This window comes from Phytophthora infestans, genomic scaffold (assembly GCF_000142945.1).
Source record: "Phytophthora infestans T30-4 supercont1.45 genomic scaffold, whole genome shotgun sequence".
In the NCBI taxonomy this organism is placed as follows: Eukaryota; Oomycota; class Peronosporomycetes; order Peronosporales; family Peronosporaceae; genus Phytophthora; species Phytophthora infestans.
The window spans coordinates 749,870-763,474 of NW_003303714.1; the positions used below are offsets into that span (position 1 = coordinate 749,870).

Here is a 13,605-nt window from a genome sequence, read left to right on the forward strand (position 1 = left end):
AGAAGCACCTTTCCGATTAATGAGTGGCATCATTAAGTTTTAACGTTAAAAAGCATTTTTTTAAAGCTCTGACTCAGGGACCCAATTTGCCAAGGAAAGCATGCCTGGAGGTGGTCGGTCATCTTCGCGCCACGTTCCACCGCCACCACCTTTCGACCGCAGTCTTAATGAACCCGTGCGCGTGTATCCCTCCGATCCATGTCGTAGTGGGTCTCTCGCAGCGTTACAGTCGCTGCACACCAAGAATGTGGCGGTTGTGGGACTTTTGAGCACCAGCTCATCGTCTTCCTCGCACGCCTTCGCCTTCGCCAACCGGGTCATTGGCCGCCTCGTCTTCCGAGATGACGAAATGCAAAGTGCAACGACAGTGAAGGACGCCAGAATGCGTGCGAGTATCCATCTCTACTATGACGACGTGGCAAGATGTATTTATCTATTTGGGCTGGCACGACCCGACAATTTGTGCTTCAGTGTTCCTGCGACCAAAGTGGGGGTACCAAATAGCAATAGCAGCAGCAAACCGTCAGCTCGAAGACAACCCACGACTGGTGATGAAGCTGACGAGCAGCTACCACTGAAAGAAGAGCAACGGATTCACAACGAGATGGGTACATTTGAGCGTGAGAAGCTCAAAATGCAAGTACTGCTCTACTCCAGCTGCAATATGATAATAGTGCTGAAAGAAGACGCACGGGTCACTACGAACGTGTTGAAAGAGGTTCGTGCTCTGGCTGTAGAGAAGGCACAACTTCAGAGCTTTGTGCCGACATCGGCCAAACATTCCAAGCGTGATAGCAACCACTCGAAAGGCTCGTCGTCCTCAAGTGGAGGCAATGCGTTTGCCCCCGGTCGCTGTGTGCCGCTAGCGATGTATGTTGTTCCAGCACCCAACGAGATCTTGCAACTTTCAATGAAGATACAGGGATCGGGGCCTTCACGCTCCGCCACAGTAACATATTGCAAGTCACTAGAGGCGCGTTTGACGACTCTGTTCAGGTCACTACGTGGCAGTACCGTTGGGTCCTGTCGGATGCGTGACGCGCTAAGTGCCGCGAATATGAGCAAAGAACGGCGAGTGTTCAACTTGGACCCTGCACATAGCGTAGTCGTGGTTTCTAGACGCACAGCCACAACCGACGGACGACCGGAGGCGCTGCTGGAGAATTTTCTGGACGCGTTGGAAGCAGATACCAGCGCTGACGACGTGCTGAATGATGAGTCACTGCTGCAACCTCTGGTCGATGATGACATGGGACTCCAACGTCTGAACCAGTATGTGCAAAAGTATCTCGATCTGCTCTTCTCGTTCTCTCCAAGTGGCAGCAAAGACAGTGGACGGACAGAACTGCTGAGTCCACCGCAGTGGGTAAAGGCCTTCCACGGGTTGACCAGGAGCTACAGCCGGCTGGAATCCAAGAGGAGACAGGAGGCAGCGGCACTCGAAGCTTCGGACAATGACATCACACCGGATTATCTCGCCTCAGCGTCACTCGCGACGTACAGCTTCGACCCGATGGAGCCGACACGGTAGGATCGCAATGCTGTCGTCAGATGGCTACATTTGCTGACAAGGGCGGTTCAATAAACGAATAATCTATGTATTATGATGGGTTTCCAAAGAGCGTTACACAAAAACCTTTCACAAAAAAAACATGGACGAATTTGAGCTTACTGAATCCAATGAGCGTGCCTTTTATGAAGTACTACTTTTTCATCGTTCAAGCAGAAGAAATAACGGCAGAAGACACTCGCGTCTAGTCGCTGGCATTGAGAGATCCTCGCTGTGCAGATAGATCCCAATCGTCTGTCCAACACCAACATGTTCCTCCGATCACTCTACGGCTCGCGTATGCCCCAAACGCTCCACGTATGCGCTCACCCAGACTGAAAAGAACGATGTATCAATTCTTACCATTTTCTCTCTCTTCGTTTGTTGCAGCCGCGTGTGGACCCACAAGCTTCCAGCTACTGGGAAGAAGATACCACCAGCTCTCAAGAAATTGCGCGTGCGATGGAGGAAGCGGACACATCGGACGTTGAGCTCGAGAACGAGGGTACGAAGAAGAAGAACAGCGCTTTCGCGGCTGCTCTAGTTGGAGACGAGCACACCAGTCGTCGTCACGCGAATCCAACGCTGTCATCCCAGTTGGCTGCTCTGTTAGGACCTGACGGCATGGCACTGGACGACATGGACAGCTTGCGTGTAGAGGACATGGGATCGTCTCCTGTCAACGCGCAACTCTCGCCCGCTGGCCTTATTTCGATCGCTGCGGCCGACATTGACGAGGCCAACAACAATTCGCAGAATGTACCACCGGTCAACGGTGAACTGGACTTGGCTTTCATCCGCTCGTTGCGCCAGGCATCAAGTGTGGCGGATACGGACACACAACCTTCGCTGTAAGTGGAGTGGATGTACAGTACACGCCTGAATAATTCCCCGAAACTAACTTTTAGGTGTAGTGTTGTGAATGCAGCTCTTCGTCAACTACTTGGGTCCTTTCCGGCTTCCAGAGGCTCCGTGTGTGAGGACCAGGCTGATACTGAAGCTGTGGAGAGTGAGAACAAGCTCTTCTCACTGGTGCGTCGCCATCTCACGATGCTTGGACCCACGTCATCTTCAATTACGGACGAGAGTGAAGACAATGCTGCTGAGGGTCAGAGCAAACTCCGTTTCCTCTCATTGCTCCGTCGCATCAACGAGTTACGCTCCCAGCAAGTTGATGTACGCTCTCCTACCTTCGTTTCGCATTTATACCTCACTAACGTTTCTACTTGTCAATAAACGATGCAGACTGAGAGCTGGGACGGTCTTCCGTACCCTCAGATCATAGCACTCCCGACATTCAACTATCAAGTTCGTGAACACGTCGAGAAAAACCAAACGGAAGAGGGCGGCGAGGTTAATAACACGGTCTGTGCGGTGTGCTGCGATGAGTTCGAAGCGGAAGAAGAAGTGCGCGCTCTCCCATGTCTGCACTTCTACCACCGCGAGTGCATCGACCAGTGGCTCATGTGTCACCGCCAGTGTCCGATATGCAAGCATGTCGTTGCCGTCTATTAGGGCGTTGGAACATATTGGGAGCTTTCACTACATGCAGAAAGCTAGGAATGTAACCTCATTGTATAACAGGAAAGAAAAAGTTCATATGCCAAGGCGTTTTGCATGTATTCCTTCAGTCTCCTCTGCTTCCACACTATTTATTTGGGTCTTTTTCTCACTCTTGAGGACCCATTTTAGTGATCCAAAATGCGCAAATTACCCGTCACCACCTTGTTTTCTAGCACCGTTCCTTCGGGCAAGTCAATATGAGCACCTTCATTCGCCACAAGGATGACAGTTCCCTGCGACAATTAATAAATACACACGATGAGTTGTGCAATATGCCCCCATAATCCTGATAGACTGAAACTCACCTTGAGTGTGATGTTGGACCCAAACTTGACGTCGCCGGCAACTGTGAGGTGATCTAGCTCCGTGATGTTCGGGATGCCGAGTTCGAAGCGTGCCAAATATTCTTTCGCGCTCTGAAACTTTAGTCCGAGCTTCACGATCGGGATCGTAGGCGTCGTTCGTGCCGGGTTCATGATGAGACTACCGTGTTTAATCTGGTACAAGTTCGACTGCACGAGGAAGAGATCGGACGACGACTTGACAGGCAGGAAACGCGAGCGTGGCACCTTAAGTCCGATAAAGTTCTTGAAGAGGTGGATAGCCTCGCCTGCTGCAGTCTCCAGTTGCACAACCTTGTGGTTCCTTACAGTGCGGAACGTGACGAGCGGCTCCATGTCGATGAGATCTTGCGCCACCAGTCTCTGGATTGCGCGCAGATTCACCCATAGGTTGTTTGTATTGAACGTCTCGAACTTGTTGATGGCCCGGAAGTCGTCCAAATGTCCTGGAGGCACTTGGCTGGCTTCTAGGAGATGCGGTTTGTCCTTGTAGCTCACCAATGTGCCTCCCTGGACATCCGCACGAGTCTTCTCGGTCACTTCCATAACAAACTCCGAGTCTTCGTTGATCATATGGTAGAGCATGTCCAGATTCACTGTGGCACCCAAATTGTCCACGTTCGAGATGAAAATGTACTCCTTGCCCTGGTTAATAAGACTCTCCAGTAAGCCCGACTCAAACAGCGCATTGTAGACGTCACCATGGCCAGGAGGGAACCATTTCTCACGCGTCGAGCGATCGTACTTAGTGTTCGGCAGTGGCAGCATTGTCTCCTTGATGATGAACGGGTAACAGCTCTGGTTGAACGTGTGGATACTCAGATTGTGCATACGGTACTTGCGAATAATGCGCACAGTCTCCTCGTGGGTGTTGAACGAGTTCATGAGCACGAGCGGCACGTCTACACCGTACACGCTGTTCAAATACTACCAGAAAAAAACACACACATTAGCACTACAAATACACAGTCTTCTAGCGTCCTTTCGAGTGTAAAAGCCTGCGTACCTCCACTTGACGCACAGTAAGGTCAAGAAAGGACAGGTCTTGGCGCACTTCGATCGCGCTCTTGGGTCCTTCGCAGCCCAGCGTCGTACCGAGGCCGCCATTGAGCTTCAAAATGACCTGCACAATTATACAAACGATTGAGATTACTCCTCGATGGTCATTACCACGCTGAAGTCACGTAAACAAAGCTTACCAGCTTGTCCAGCAGCTCGTGACGCAGATTCATGTCGTTAGGACAGCTTTCCACCGACGTGTTACTCGTCAGCATGCCGCTCGTCGGCGGCTTCACTGAATTCCTGTGCCAGCAATAGTATCAAGGTACTATGGTCAGCTTAATCAATAGCTCAACCTTTGTCAGAGACGGATTACTATGTCGCACCAGTCGATGGAGGTCTTTTTGACCTTGGAGTATTTACGAAAGAGTTTTAGGAAGTTCTTCCGCTGGCGGTTGCCCATGAGCTCCTGTGACGCTAGCGCCTACAGTCGAGAAGAGCAAGAGCGGTCAGGACATATCAGGTACTTCTTCGAGCTACTGTCGGCGCCGTACCTCGGCCATCTGGTCATCGATGGAGAATCGCGCCGGCATGTGTGTCTTGTAGTGCATGTTCTCGTCACGTGGCCGGCGACTGGGGGAAATGGAAATGAGTTGGAACGAGCTCAGAACGCTGCTGATGTCACAAGGAGATTGGCACGCTTGAACCTGCTTATTTGATCGCGAGCTGAGGTGGCCCGTGTCCTATGCACCTGGTACGACGTATAGTATACACCAGCGGGTCTTCATTGTGTAGGATACATCGTTTAGCATCGCAGCTCAGAAATTCGAAGCTTAAGGCGGAGCGGACTCAGATGGATCTCGAAGTGACCTAAAACTGAGACTTTGCCAGTCATTTGTATGGAAAATGGCAGTGTCGCAAGGTCATTTTAAACTCAGGATCCTTTTACTCGGATACCATGCGCATGGGGGAGGCTCGACCGCTGCTCGCGCGCTCGGTGGGCTCGTCCGCGGGCTCCACGACCAGCTCCAGACGCGTGCGTATCCACCGCTGGCAAAGTCTCAACGCGCCGCAGTACTACGAGACCATCTACAATACGCGTGCGTGACTGTAGTTGCCCGTTTAGCTATTGTAGACACTAACCGTGTTACCTATACCTCCAGTGGTAAACTATGCGCCTGCCAGTGTTGTGGCATTTGGTGGACTTGCACTGTTCATCGGCGTGCTCGTACTGATCCACACGCAACATCTCGTGGCTACGGCCGATCTCCCACGCAGCCCTTTGACCACGTTGAGCCCCGTTGTGAGCCCGGTGGAGGCTCAGATCTACGCAGATACCAGCAATTGCTCGGAGCTTTGGATCGCTCAGCGTATCGACCACTTCTCCTGGCTCCCAGCAGAAGCAGTAGATGCTGCAGATCCCAATGCCGCGCCAAGTGGTCTACCGGCTACATACAAACAGCGATATCTGCTAAACACGCAGTTCTGGGACCCGAGCGACAAGAAGGCGCCTGTGTTCTTCTACACAGGCAACGAAGGAGACGTGACGCTGTATGCCAACCACACAGGCCTCATCTGGGAGAACGCACAGACGTTCAAAGCTCTTGTCGTGTTTGCCGAACACCGCTATTACGGCAAAAGCTTCCCATTTGGTGACAAGTACATGGACCATTTGGGTTACCTTACTCATGATCAAGCACTGGCCGACTACGCGGAACTTATTTATCATGTACAGAAGAAATACGACGCCCTTAACCACCCAGTCATCGCGTTTGGTGGTAGCTATGGCGGCATGTTGTCAGCTTGGTTCCGCATGAAGTATCCGAGCATTATTGCGGGTGCTATTGCGGCCTCTGCTCCGATTTACGGCTTCGGAGGCTTCCCTGCTTTCGACGGACAGAAGTACTGGCAAGTGGTGACCCGAGATGCTTCTCCAGCGGCAGGAGCAGCGAAGAACTGCGTGCCGAACGCTCGAAAAGCTTGGCCACAGATCTTTGAGCTTGCGCAGACGGAGAATGGGCGTTCTACACTGTCCTCCATCTTCAGATTATGCGAACCACTGACAACTGAGCAGCAAGGCGAAGACCTGGCGATGTCGGTGCTGTTCGCTTTCGACACGCTGGCCATGGGCAACTTTCCGTACCCGTCCAGTTACCTTACAGGCGGTGCAGTGGACCTTCCTGCGTGGCCTGTTCGTGAAGCGTGTTCGCATTTGGCCGGCGACTTCCCAGCGTCAACGTTAAGGCAGGAAAATGTGGATACGAAGCTGTTGGAGGCGCTACGTGACGCCGCCAACGTGTTCCACAACGCGACTGGAGACTTGACGTGCTTCAAAATCCCTACTTTGTGGGACTATGACGGTATCTGGGACTACCAATACTGCACGGAGATGTTGCCACAGGAGACGTATTTCAGTACGAACGGAGAGACGGACATGTTCTGGTCGCGCAATACGACGTTCGAGGAGATTCGTGCACACTGTCAACGTGACTGGCACACGACGCCAGACCCGAACGGGATTCGTGTGAGCTACGGCGACGATATGCTGCGATCAGCGTCTAACATTGTCTTCAGCAACGGACTGCTAGATCCGTGGAGCAGTGCAGGTGTTCTACACGCCCCCCAAGACGCGAAAGTGACGATCGTGGAGATCGCCGAGGGCGCCCACCACTTGGATCTATTCTTCAGCCACCCAAAGGACCCGCCGTCGGTCATCGCCGCTCGCAAGACTGAGATCAGAATGATCCAGAAGTGGGTCGACGAATTCATAGCTTACAAGTAAAAAAAAAGTCAGGACATATAAATACTTTCCCACTGCAATTAATGACGTACGATGTATCTTGATTGGTAAAAAAAAATCGGAGTGGTTACTGCTACATGCTCATTACAAAAATGATACGAATATGTACCTGGTAAGTGGTTCGAGGCTATCCAACGTAAATAAATAACTTCGCTCTCGCTACCTGCGAAATTTTATCAATGATTTGCGTACCGCTCGCCATCCGTTCAGTCGGCCATTTGCGAGGGGGAGGCAGACGCCGGAAGAAAGGAGGGCGGACAAATGGCCCCGAGCCACAGCAAGCGAGACGAAGCGTAAGGTGTGCGTGGGCAAAGTATATGTTGTCTACTAATCGAGTGTTTGTTTGTAGAAAAGCTCTAGCTCTAGCGTGTCTAATTTTGAGCCAGAGAGCAGCAGCAACGACGAGTCTAGCTCGGTATGGCCACCCCCTGCGAAGATTCGGACCAAAACAAAACGTGTTCCCGTCAGCAAGGAGGAAACTGCAGCTCTGGGTTCGTCGGAATCTGTTGGGGGATCTCCTCGCGGGGAATACCGATGCCGATTAATGAAGGAGACAGTTTTCCAAACCTGGCAGGCTCTTTTGAGCGCATTTGACGACTACTGTGAAGCTACACACCAACCTTTCAGGTATACTTGCTACTCAGAAGAAATTATGAAAAGGAAATTGACTTATTGGTATGACTGGACTAGAAAAAGAAGCTCGATTAGTGCCTCAAGTCGCAACAAGGCTGGGAAAAGGACGTGGCGGTATCCAGTGGAGCCCGAAGAAGAGAATTTGTACCAGATAATATTTATGTGCACGCACGGTTGGTCGACTAGAAGTCGAGGTGAGATTATATACTTTTGTTCAGCTTACTCATGACTAATAGTTGCAAAATGAATATGTTTTCAGGCAAAGGAATCCGACCAATGCAAAACTTTCGTGGCTGTGATTGTAAAGCGCAGATTATTGCAGCGCTGAAGCGCATCAAGGTTGCGGAGAACCAGTTTGGCTTTGCTGTTTACGTCACGAAGCAGCACACGACGCACACTCATCCATTAAACGGAGACGCTTGGAGGGCGTATGCTGAGTACCGACGTGTCGAGGACCCGGAAATCATCGAGATGGTTCGAAAGTTTGTTGCAGTGGACTCTAAGTTTGGCAAAATCCATCGCTATGTGATTGACAACACTGGTACGCAAGTTAACATGTAAAAATTGAATGTAGATATGGCTGTATGTAATCGTATGTGACTGTTGGTGTTTGTTTTTGTCTTAGATAAGGAATTCACATCACGGGACGTCCGAAACATGATCAGGAGTATTCAGACTGAACTAAAGGTTGAAAGTGTCGACGAACGAGTTAGACACCTGCTCGATGACTTCCAAAAGGCAGACCCTGGAGACGTAGCTCAACGCTGCGTAAATGATGGCAACGTGGCAACGTGCTTAACATTTCAAACTGTCGGCATGAGAAAGATTTTTGCATTGTTTCCAGAGATTTTGCTAGTTGATTCGACACACAAGACAAACGATCTCCGGTACAAGCTGTTTTCTTTTATGGTCATGGATGCCTACGGAAAAGGGCAATTTGTCCAGCATGCGTTTGTTGACCAAGAAACTAGTGAAAACATGGAGAATGCGATTGAAGCCTTTCAAGCTCATAACTCTGATTGGGGTCAAGTTGAAGTTATTATGGTGCGCGCAATCCAAAGTCAGTGTAATGGTTGTATTTTTTCGTAACTGTGTTTTGCTGCACAGGTTGATAAGGACATGACAGAAATTGGTGTGTTGGAAGATATGTTTCCTAATGCACGTGTTCTTCTCTGTCGCTTTCATGTGTTGAAGTGGTTCAAGCAGATCAAAAGTACGCTCGCAAGATTGATTTCAAAGACAAGCAAGTACTAACAACCATTGTTCGACATTATTTGAAGCTCGTTTAGATTTTAGCAATGAACTTCAAAGCCGTATGCTTTTGTCCATCAAGCAAATGGTGTACGCTAAAACGGAATTTGTGTATTTGGAAGCTCGTGATGATCTTTTTGGCGAACTGAACCGGCTTTGGCGTGAGAAGAGGAAGAAGAAAGTACAGCCAGATACCGAGGGCGTAGCGGAAGATGACGTGGAGGATATTCATCCGTTCGTGAAGTATTTTAAAGATAATTGGGATGGTTGTCAGAAGCGCTGGGTCGAGTACTTACGTATGGATATCCCTCACCTGGGATATAACACGAACAACCGCATCGAATCAGGATGGAGCAAGCTCAAGCCTGAGCTGAATGCCGATACACCGCTAGATGAGTGCATGGAGACAATCATAGCACGTCAGCTGTTAAAAGAGTGCGAGTTTACACGAAAAACTAATGTTAGTGAGTGCTGGATTAAATATTCTAGTTTTGAATGCTTACTTGTGTTTGTACATGATATGCAGCGGATCGGTGTGACTAGGCACGCTGAGTACGATGAGGAGATGAACCGGTTACTGAACAAGACCACTGACCACGCAGCAGAGCTAGTTTTTCCTGGATAAGCGTACGAAACCAAAGTAAGTGACGCATGTGAGAGTTTGTGGTAGTATGTGATCGTATGTAATTACTTACTCGTATGTGACTTCAGATATCGTCGATAATGGCGTACCAACAGACACAAAGCAATGTATTTCTCGTGAGCAGCAATGGAAGGGGAAATCTCGAGTACACAGTGGACACGGAGAACTGGGATTGTACTTGCTCTTTTGCAAGGACCATGCTGCTACCTTGTCAGCACGTGATTTATTTCCGCCGAATGGTACGACAGTGTATAGATTGTTGCTTGGCTCTGTGGACTAACTGATATTGTTGGTGATAATATAGTTGAGTAAGACTCCTGTGGCTCCCATTGATACCATTCATCAGCGCTGGCGAACTTACTATGATATGCTCGATGCTACTGATGTCGAGCCTGTGCAAAACGTTCAAGTGAAAAGGATGCAATATCAACCGTATGTGCTGGATGAACGTCTGAAATGGAGGAAGTTCAAGACACTGCAAGACAAGGTAACCGAAGTTGCCGTTGCTAATGGCACGCAGCGGTTTAGGCAGTTGTACGCAGCTCTTGAAGCATTTCTAGGCATAATCGAGGCATCAGGTGTACCGCTCATTAGCGAAGCACCGTGGACACAGCGTAAGGACAGTAATTGCAGTGATACTGGCATTCAAAAGTGCGGGAGTGATGAAGATGAAAGGGTTCCAGAAACGCAGCCAACCAAACCTGACGAATCCAGGCAAAAGCCTGTGGCCGTACGTGTAGATGAGCCCGTGACCGCACCCACGGATACAATTACTGCACCGGAAGGCCCCACTGAAGAACCCACTGCAACTTTGATTTCGGCACCATTTAAGTTGAACAGGAAAGTTAAGGTGAGCGGCCGGCCAAAGACGACAAAGGCCACCCGAGCGTGGTACCCTAAGCAAGCAAAGCCGTCTACGTCAAAACCATTTCGCTGGAGTACGAGAGCTCTGAAGAATCCGACAACTGCATGACTCCTGAGCAGTACAAACCTGGACCTGTCATTTGAACTCGTTTGTGATGCTCCATACGAACTATTCACGTACAATGGTTGGTACGACTTAGTGATGAGTTTCCCAATTGTAAGAGTGCAAACTATGGTAGTACCCACAGCGTACAAGATCCAGAAAGAAGATTATAGCAGACTACCAGTCCATGGAAAATTCAACGTACTTAGCGTAGGACTGGTGAAGTTAGCGACCAAAGCTGTGACGTCGTACAAAAAGACGCTGGAGCGGGAGGCAAGGAATTGGCAAAAACTACTAAGATGGAGACGAAGACCTCGCTAGACAAGCGCATCGATCTGTCTTCTGAGAGTGGCCTAGTTGTCAAATTTTACCCGAGCCTTGATGAGAACGCGACGGTGTATTCGGATTCGATTATTGATACCATGGCACGTTTTCATGAGAAGCGCAAATTTTTAAAGAACGTGGATGCTTGCTTGAAATGGATTGTGGCTCAGGCACATAGGAGATCAGTGGCTGTAGACCGTGTCGATGAAATAACCTCGGCTCTGCGAGAGGCATCTGTGTATGCTTTGATAAAGATCCGCGACGAAGAGGTATGTACTTGTTTTCGGTATGTGAATATGTGATGGTATGTAACAGCATGTGCTTATAACGACATGGTTCGTCGCTGCTGCAGGTGTGTTTCGTATACGAGCTTCTGGCGTTTCGCAGCAAGGAGTGGCTTAATGACATGTGCATTCGACTTGCTATACAAGTGATGACTCAAGATCGAAGTGATATCGTGTACGTGGATGGCGCCATGTTTGAACACATCCAGCCTCAGGAGATTCATCTGAACGAGAGGCTCTGTGATGTATTTGATCGGCAATCGGGTATGATACTTATTCCAATTGCCATTGAAAACAAGCACTGGTGTCTTTTGATTGTTGATTTCAACAAGAAATACATCATTCAACTCGATCCCATGCAGCATCAACCAACCTAATCATTTTTATCCAAGACATGCAAGTCGTATCTTGCCCCGCTTCTAAGGGGAAAATATGCAGGCTACACAATCAAGAAAGCCGACAATATCCGCCAAGAAGATGGGCATAACTGTGGAGTCATCGTCATTTACTACATGGAAAGCTACATCAGCACCCGCATCGTGACGAATCCAAATCAAGTTTTGCTCCAGAGTATTCGACTAGCATACTTTGTTCAAGGTCTCCGTCGACTCTATCCCGACAAAGACCTTCGCTTTTTTGGCTAGTATCATCGATTACAGAGATGACGGACAAGTTGGAAGTCGGAGTTGACAGCACTAGCCAATCCATCAATGTATCTCTCAGTTGAAAGTTCCTTACTTAACAGTCATTTGTACATGTACCTCATTTATCATTCCACAACACTGAAAGTGCCTCATTTAATAATGTGGCGAACCTCTGTCTTACTTATATCGATTTGGTAATTTACCGCGACAGAATAAATTATCGTGTATAAACGTGTGTTCCTGACGTACGTGGACGATATGTGACTCACATATCGCCCACATACACGAACTATTTATGGAATGAGTATGTAACAGCATACACCGCCAAAAAAAATGCATTTATAAAAAGTCATTGATTTATTGTACAACTCATTTGTCAGCACCATGCCTGTGCATATGAGGCAGAGGACTATAAGGGATGATAGTTTGGGTACAATAAGGGACGACGGATACCCGAGACCCTCCTCCGAATGAAAGAGACCTTCATTTCATCTTTTGCTGCTAAGACCAACACGTGACGAAGGCGCTAATGGATCTGGCAACCACAAGTCGAGTCTACCAAGCTGCTATTGCTGCAGCCCGGTCTGCGGATCAGAGACTCGAGAGCCGGACGCGTAGCGACTGCAGCAGCACTCTTCGACGATTTTCAGCGTTCTGCAAAAGTGAAGGCTACCCAGACCCACTGAAGGAACGATTTGTGGAGCTTCCCGGTGTGGTGGCCGCGTACATCAACTTACTCGCCGCCTCCAACTCAACTCAATGGCCCGCTGAAAAGCTTCGCGCTGCGCTTAGCTGGCACTACACGAAACCTGAGATGCTAGCCGGTGGCCACCCACACGATCGTTGGGTTGCTGAGACTTCTTTGGACGGCACCCCAGCACCGCGAGGCAGCCCAGCACGGTCAGCAGCCATCACGCAGATTCTCGCCGGTCTCAGCAAGTCCAAGAAGTGCGGGCGGACTCCAAAGCATGCGTCCCCGATGTCCCTGTTGATGCTGACGAAGGTCATTACATTCTTGGAGTCGAGTTCGATGTTCAATGAAACCATGCGGCTGTGGTTTTCAGCGGTTTGTTCTCTCAGCTTCTATGGTATATGCCGTATCAACGAAGTCTTGCTCATGAGAAGGACGACATTCAGCTTGGTCTCAAACGAAAACGCGCGTGGATAACAGCGACATCGAGTTTGGCTGTTTCACTATTCGTGACCGGTAGACAGATCATGATCCCCTCGCAAGTCGAACCTACTCACTCCAGCATCTCACGAAGGAAGAACGGGCAGCTGAAGCATTGTATTTCTTGGATAGATGGTTGACGTGCGCGCGGACGAAGTTTCACCACATCTGACGTAACAGCGGCTATGCGTTTTCATCATTGACGAAGATATGACGTGGCAAATCCAAGAAGCGAAGGAGGGAGGCAGGAGTTTTGGCGAGCGGCGACTCTTTTGCTGACGTGGGAATAGAATCGGGCTCGCCGATGTCAGATAGCAACTTTACTCAGGTATTGGACATTATCGCTGAGGCCGCTGGAACCAGCCGAAACCTGCTTGGTGGCGAGATTTGGTTTACATCCCACTGTTTCCGTCAAGGTGGTGCACAGTACCGGTTC

At 49.5% G+C, this 13,605-nt stretch overlaps 5 protein-coding genes across 5 annotated transcripts; 4 read left to right on the top strand and 1 right to left on the bottom strand.

The window, feature by feature from the left end:
* Positions 1 to 100: 100 nt before the first annotated feature.
* On the top strand, positions 101 to 1,531 carry PITG_16357 (uncharacterized protein; the record flags this gene model as incomplete). The annotated part of the gene is made up of 2 exons (XM_002897373.1): positions 101 to 462; positions 505 to 1,531. 2 exons carry the CDS (start codon positions 101 to 103, stop codon positions 1,529 to 1,531), a joined length of 1,389 nt encoding a protein of 462 aa, XP_002897419.1.
* Positions 1,532 to 1,819: 288 nt separating this feature from the next.
* On the top strand, positions 1,820 to 3,064 carry PITG_16358 (RING Finger Ubiquitin ligase, putative; the record flags this gene model as incomplete). The annotated part of the gene is made up of 4 exons (XM_002897374.1): positions 1,820 to 1,867; positions 1,940 to 2,400; positions 2,464 to 2,725; positions 2,795 to 3,064. The coding sequence occupies 4 exons, from the start codon at positions 1,820 to 1,822 to the stop codon at positions 3,062 to 3,064; spliced, it is 1,041 nt and encodes a 346-aa protein (XP_002897420.1).
* A 173-nt stretch (positions 3,065 to 3,237) lies between these two features.
* On the bottom strand, positions 3,238 to 5,088 carry PITG_16359 (UTP-glucose-1-phosphate uridylyltransferase; the record flags this gene model as incomplete). Its single annotated transcript, XM_002897375.1, has 6 exons — positions 3,238 to 3,345; positions 3,418 to 4,380; positions 4,460 to 4,576; positions 4,653 to 4,755; positions 4,839 to 4,936; positions 5,007 to 5,088. 6 exons carry the CDS (start codon positions 5,061 to 5,063, stop codon positions 3,238 to 3,240), a joined length of 1,446 nt encoding a protein of 481 aa, XP_002897421.1.
* A 322-nt stretch (positions 5,089 to 5,410) lies between these two features.
* On the top strand, positions 5,411 to 7,234 carry PITG_16360 (lysosomal Pro-X carboxypeptidase, putative; the record flags this gene model as incomplete). The annotated part of the gene is made up of 3 exons (XM_002897376.1): positions 5,411 to 5,552; positions 5,616 to 5,752; positions 5,807 to 7,234. 3 exons carry the CDS (start codon positions 5,411 to 5,413, stop codon positions 7,232 to 7,234), a joined length of 1,707 nt encoding a protein of 568 aa, XP_002897422.1.
* A 5,293-nt stretch (positions 7,235 to 12,527) lies between these two features.
* PITG_16361 (uncharacterized protein) lies at positions 12,528 to 13,166 on the top strand (the record flags this gene model as incomplete). The annotated part of the gene is made up of 1 exon (XM_002897377.1): positions 12,528 to 13,166. The coding sequence occupies one exon, from the start codon at positions 12,528 to 12,530 to the stop codon at positions 13,164 to 13,166; it is 639 nt and encodes a 212-aa protein (XP_002897423.1).
* Positions 13,167 to 13,605: the final 439 nt, after the last annotated feature.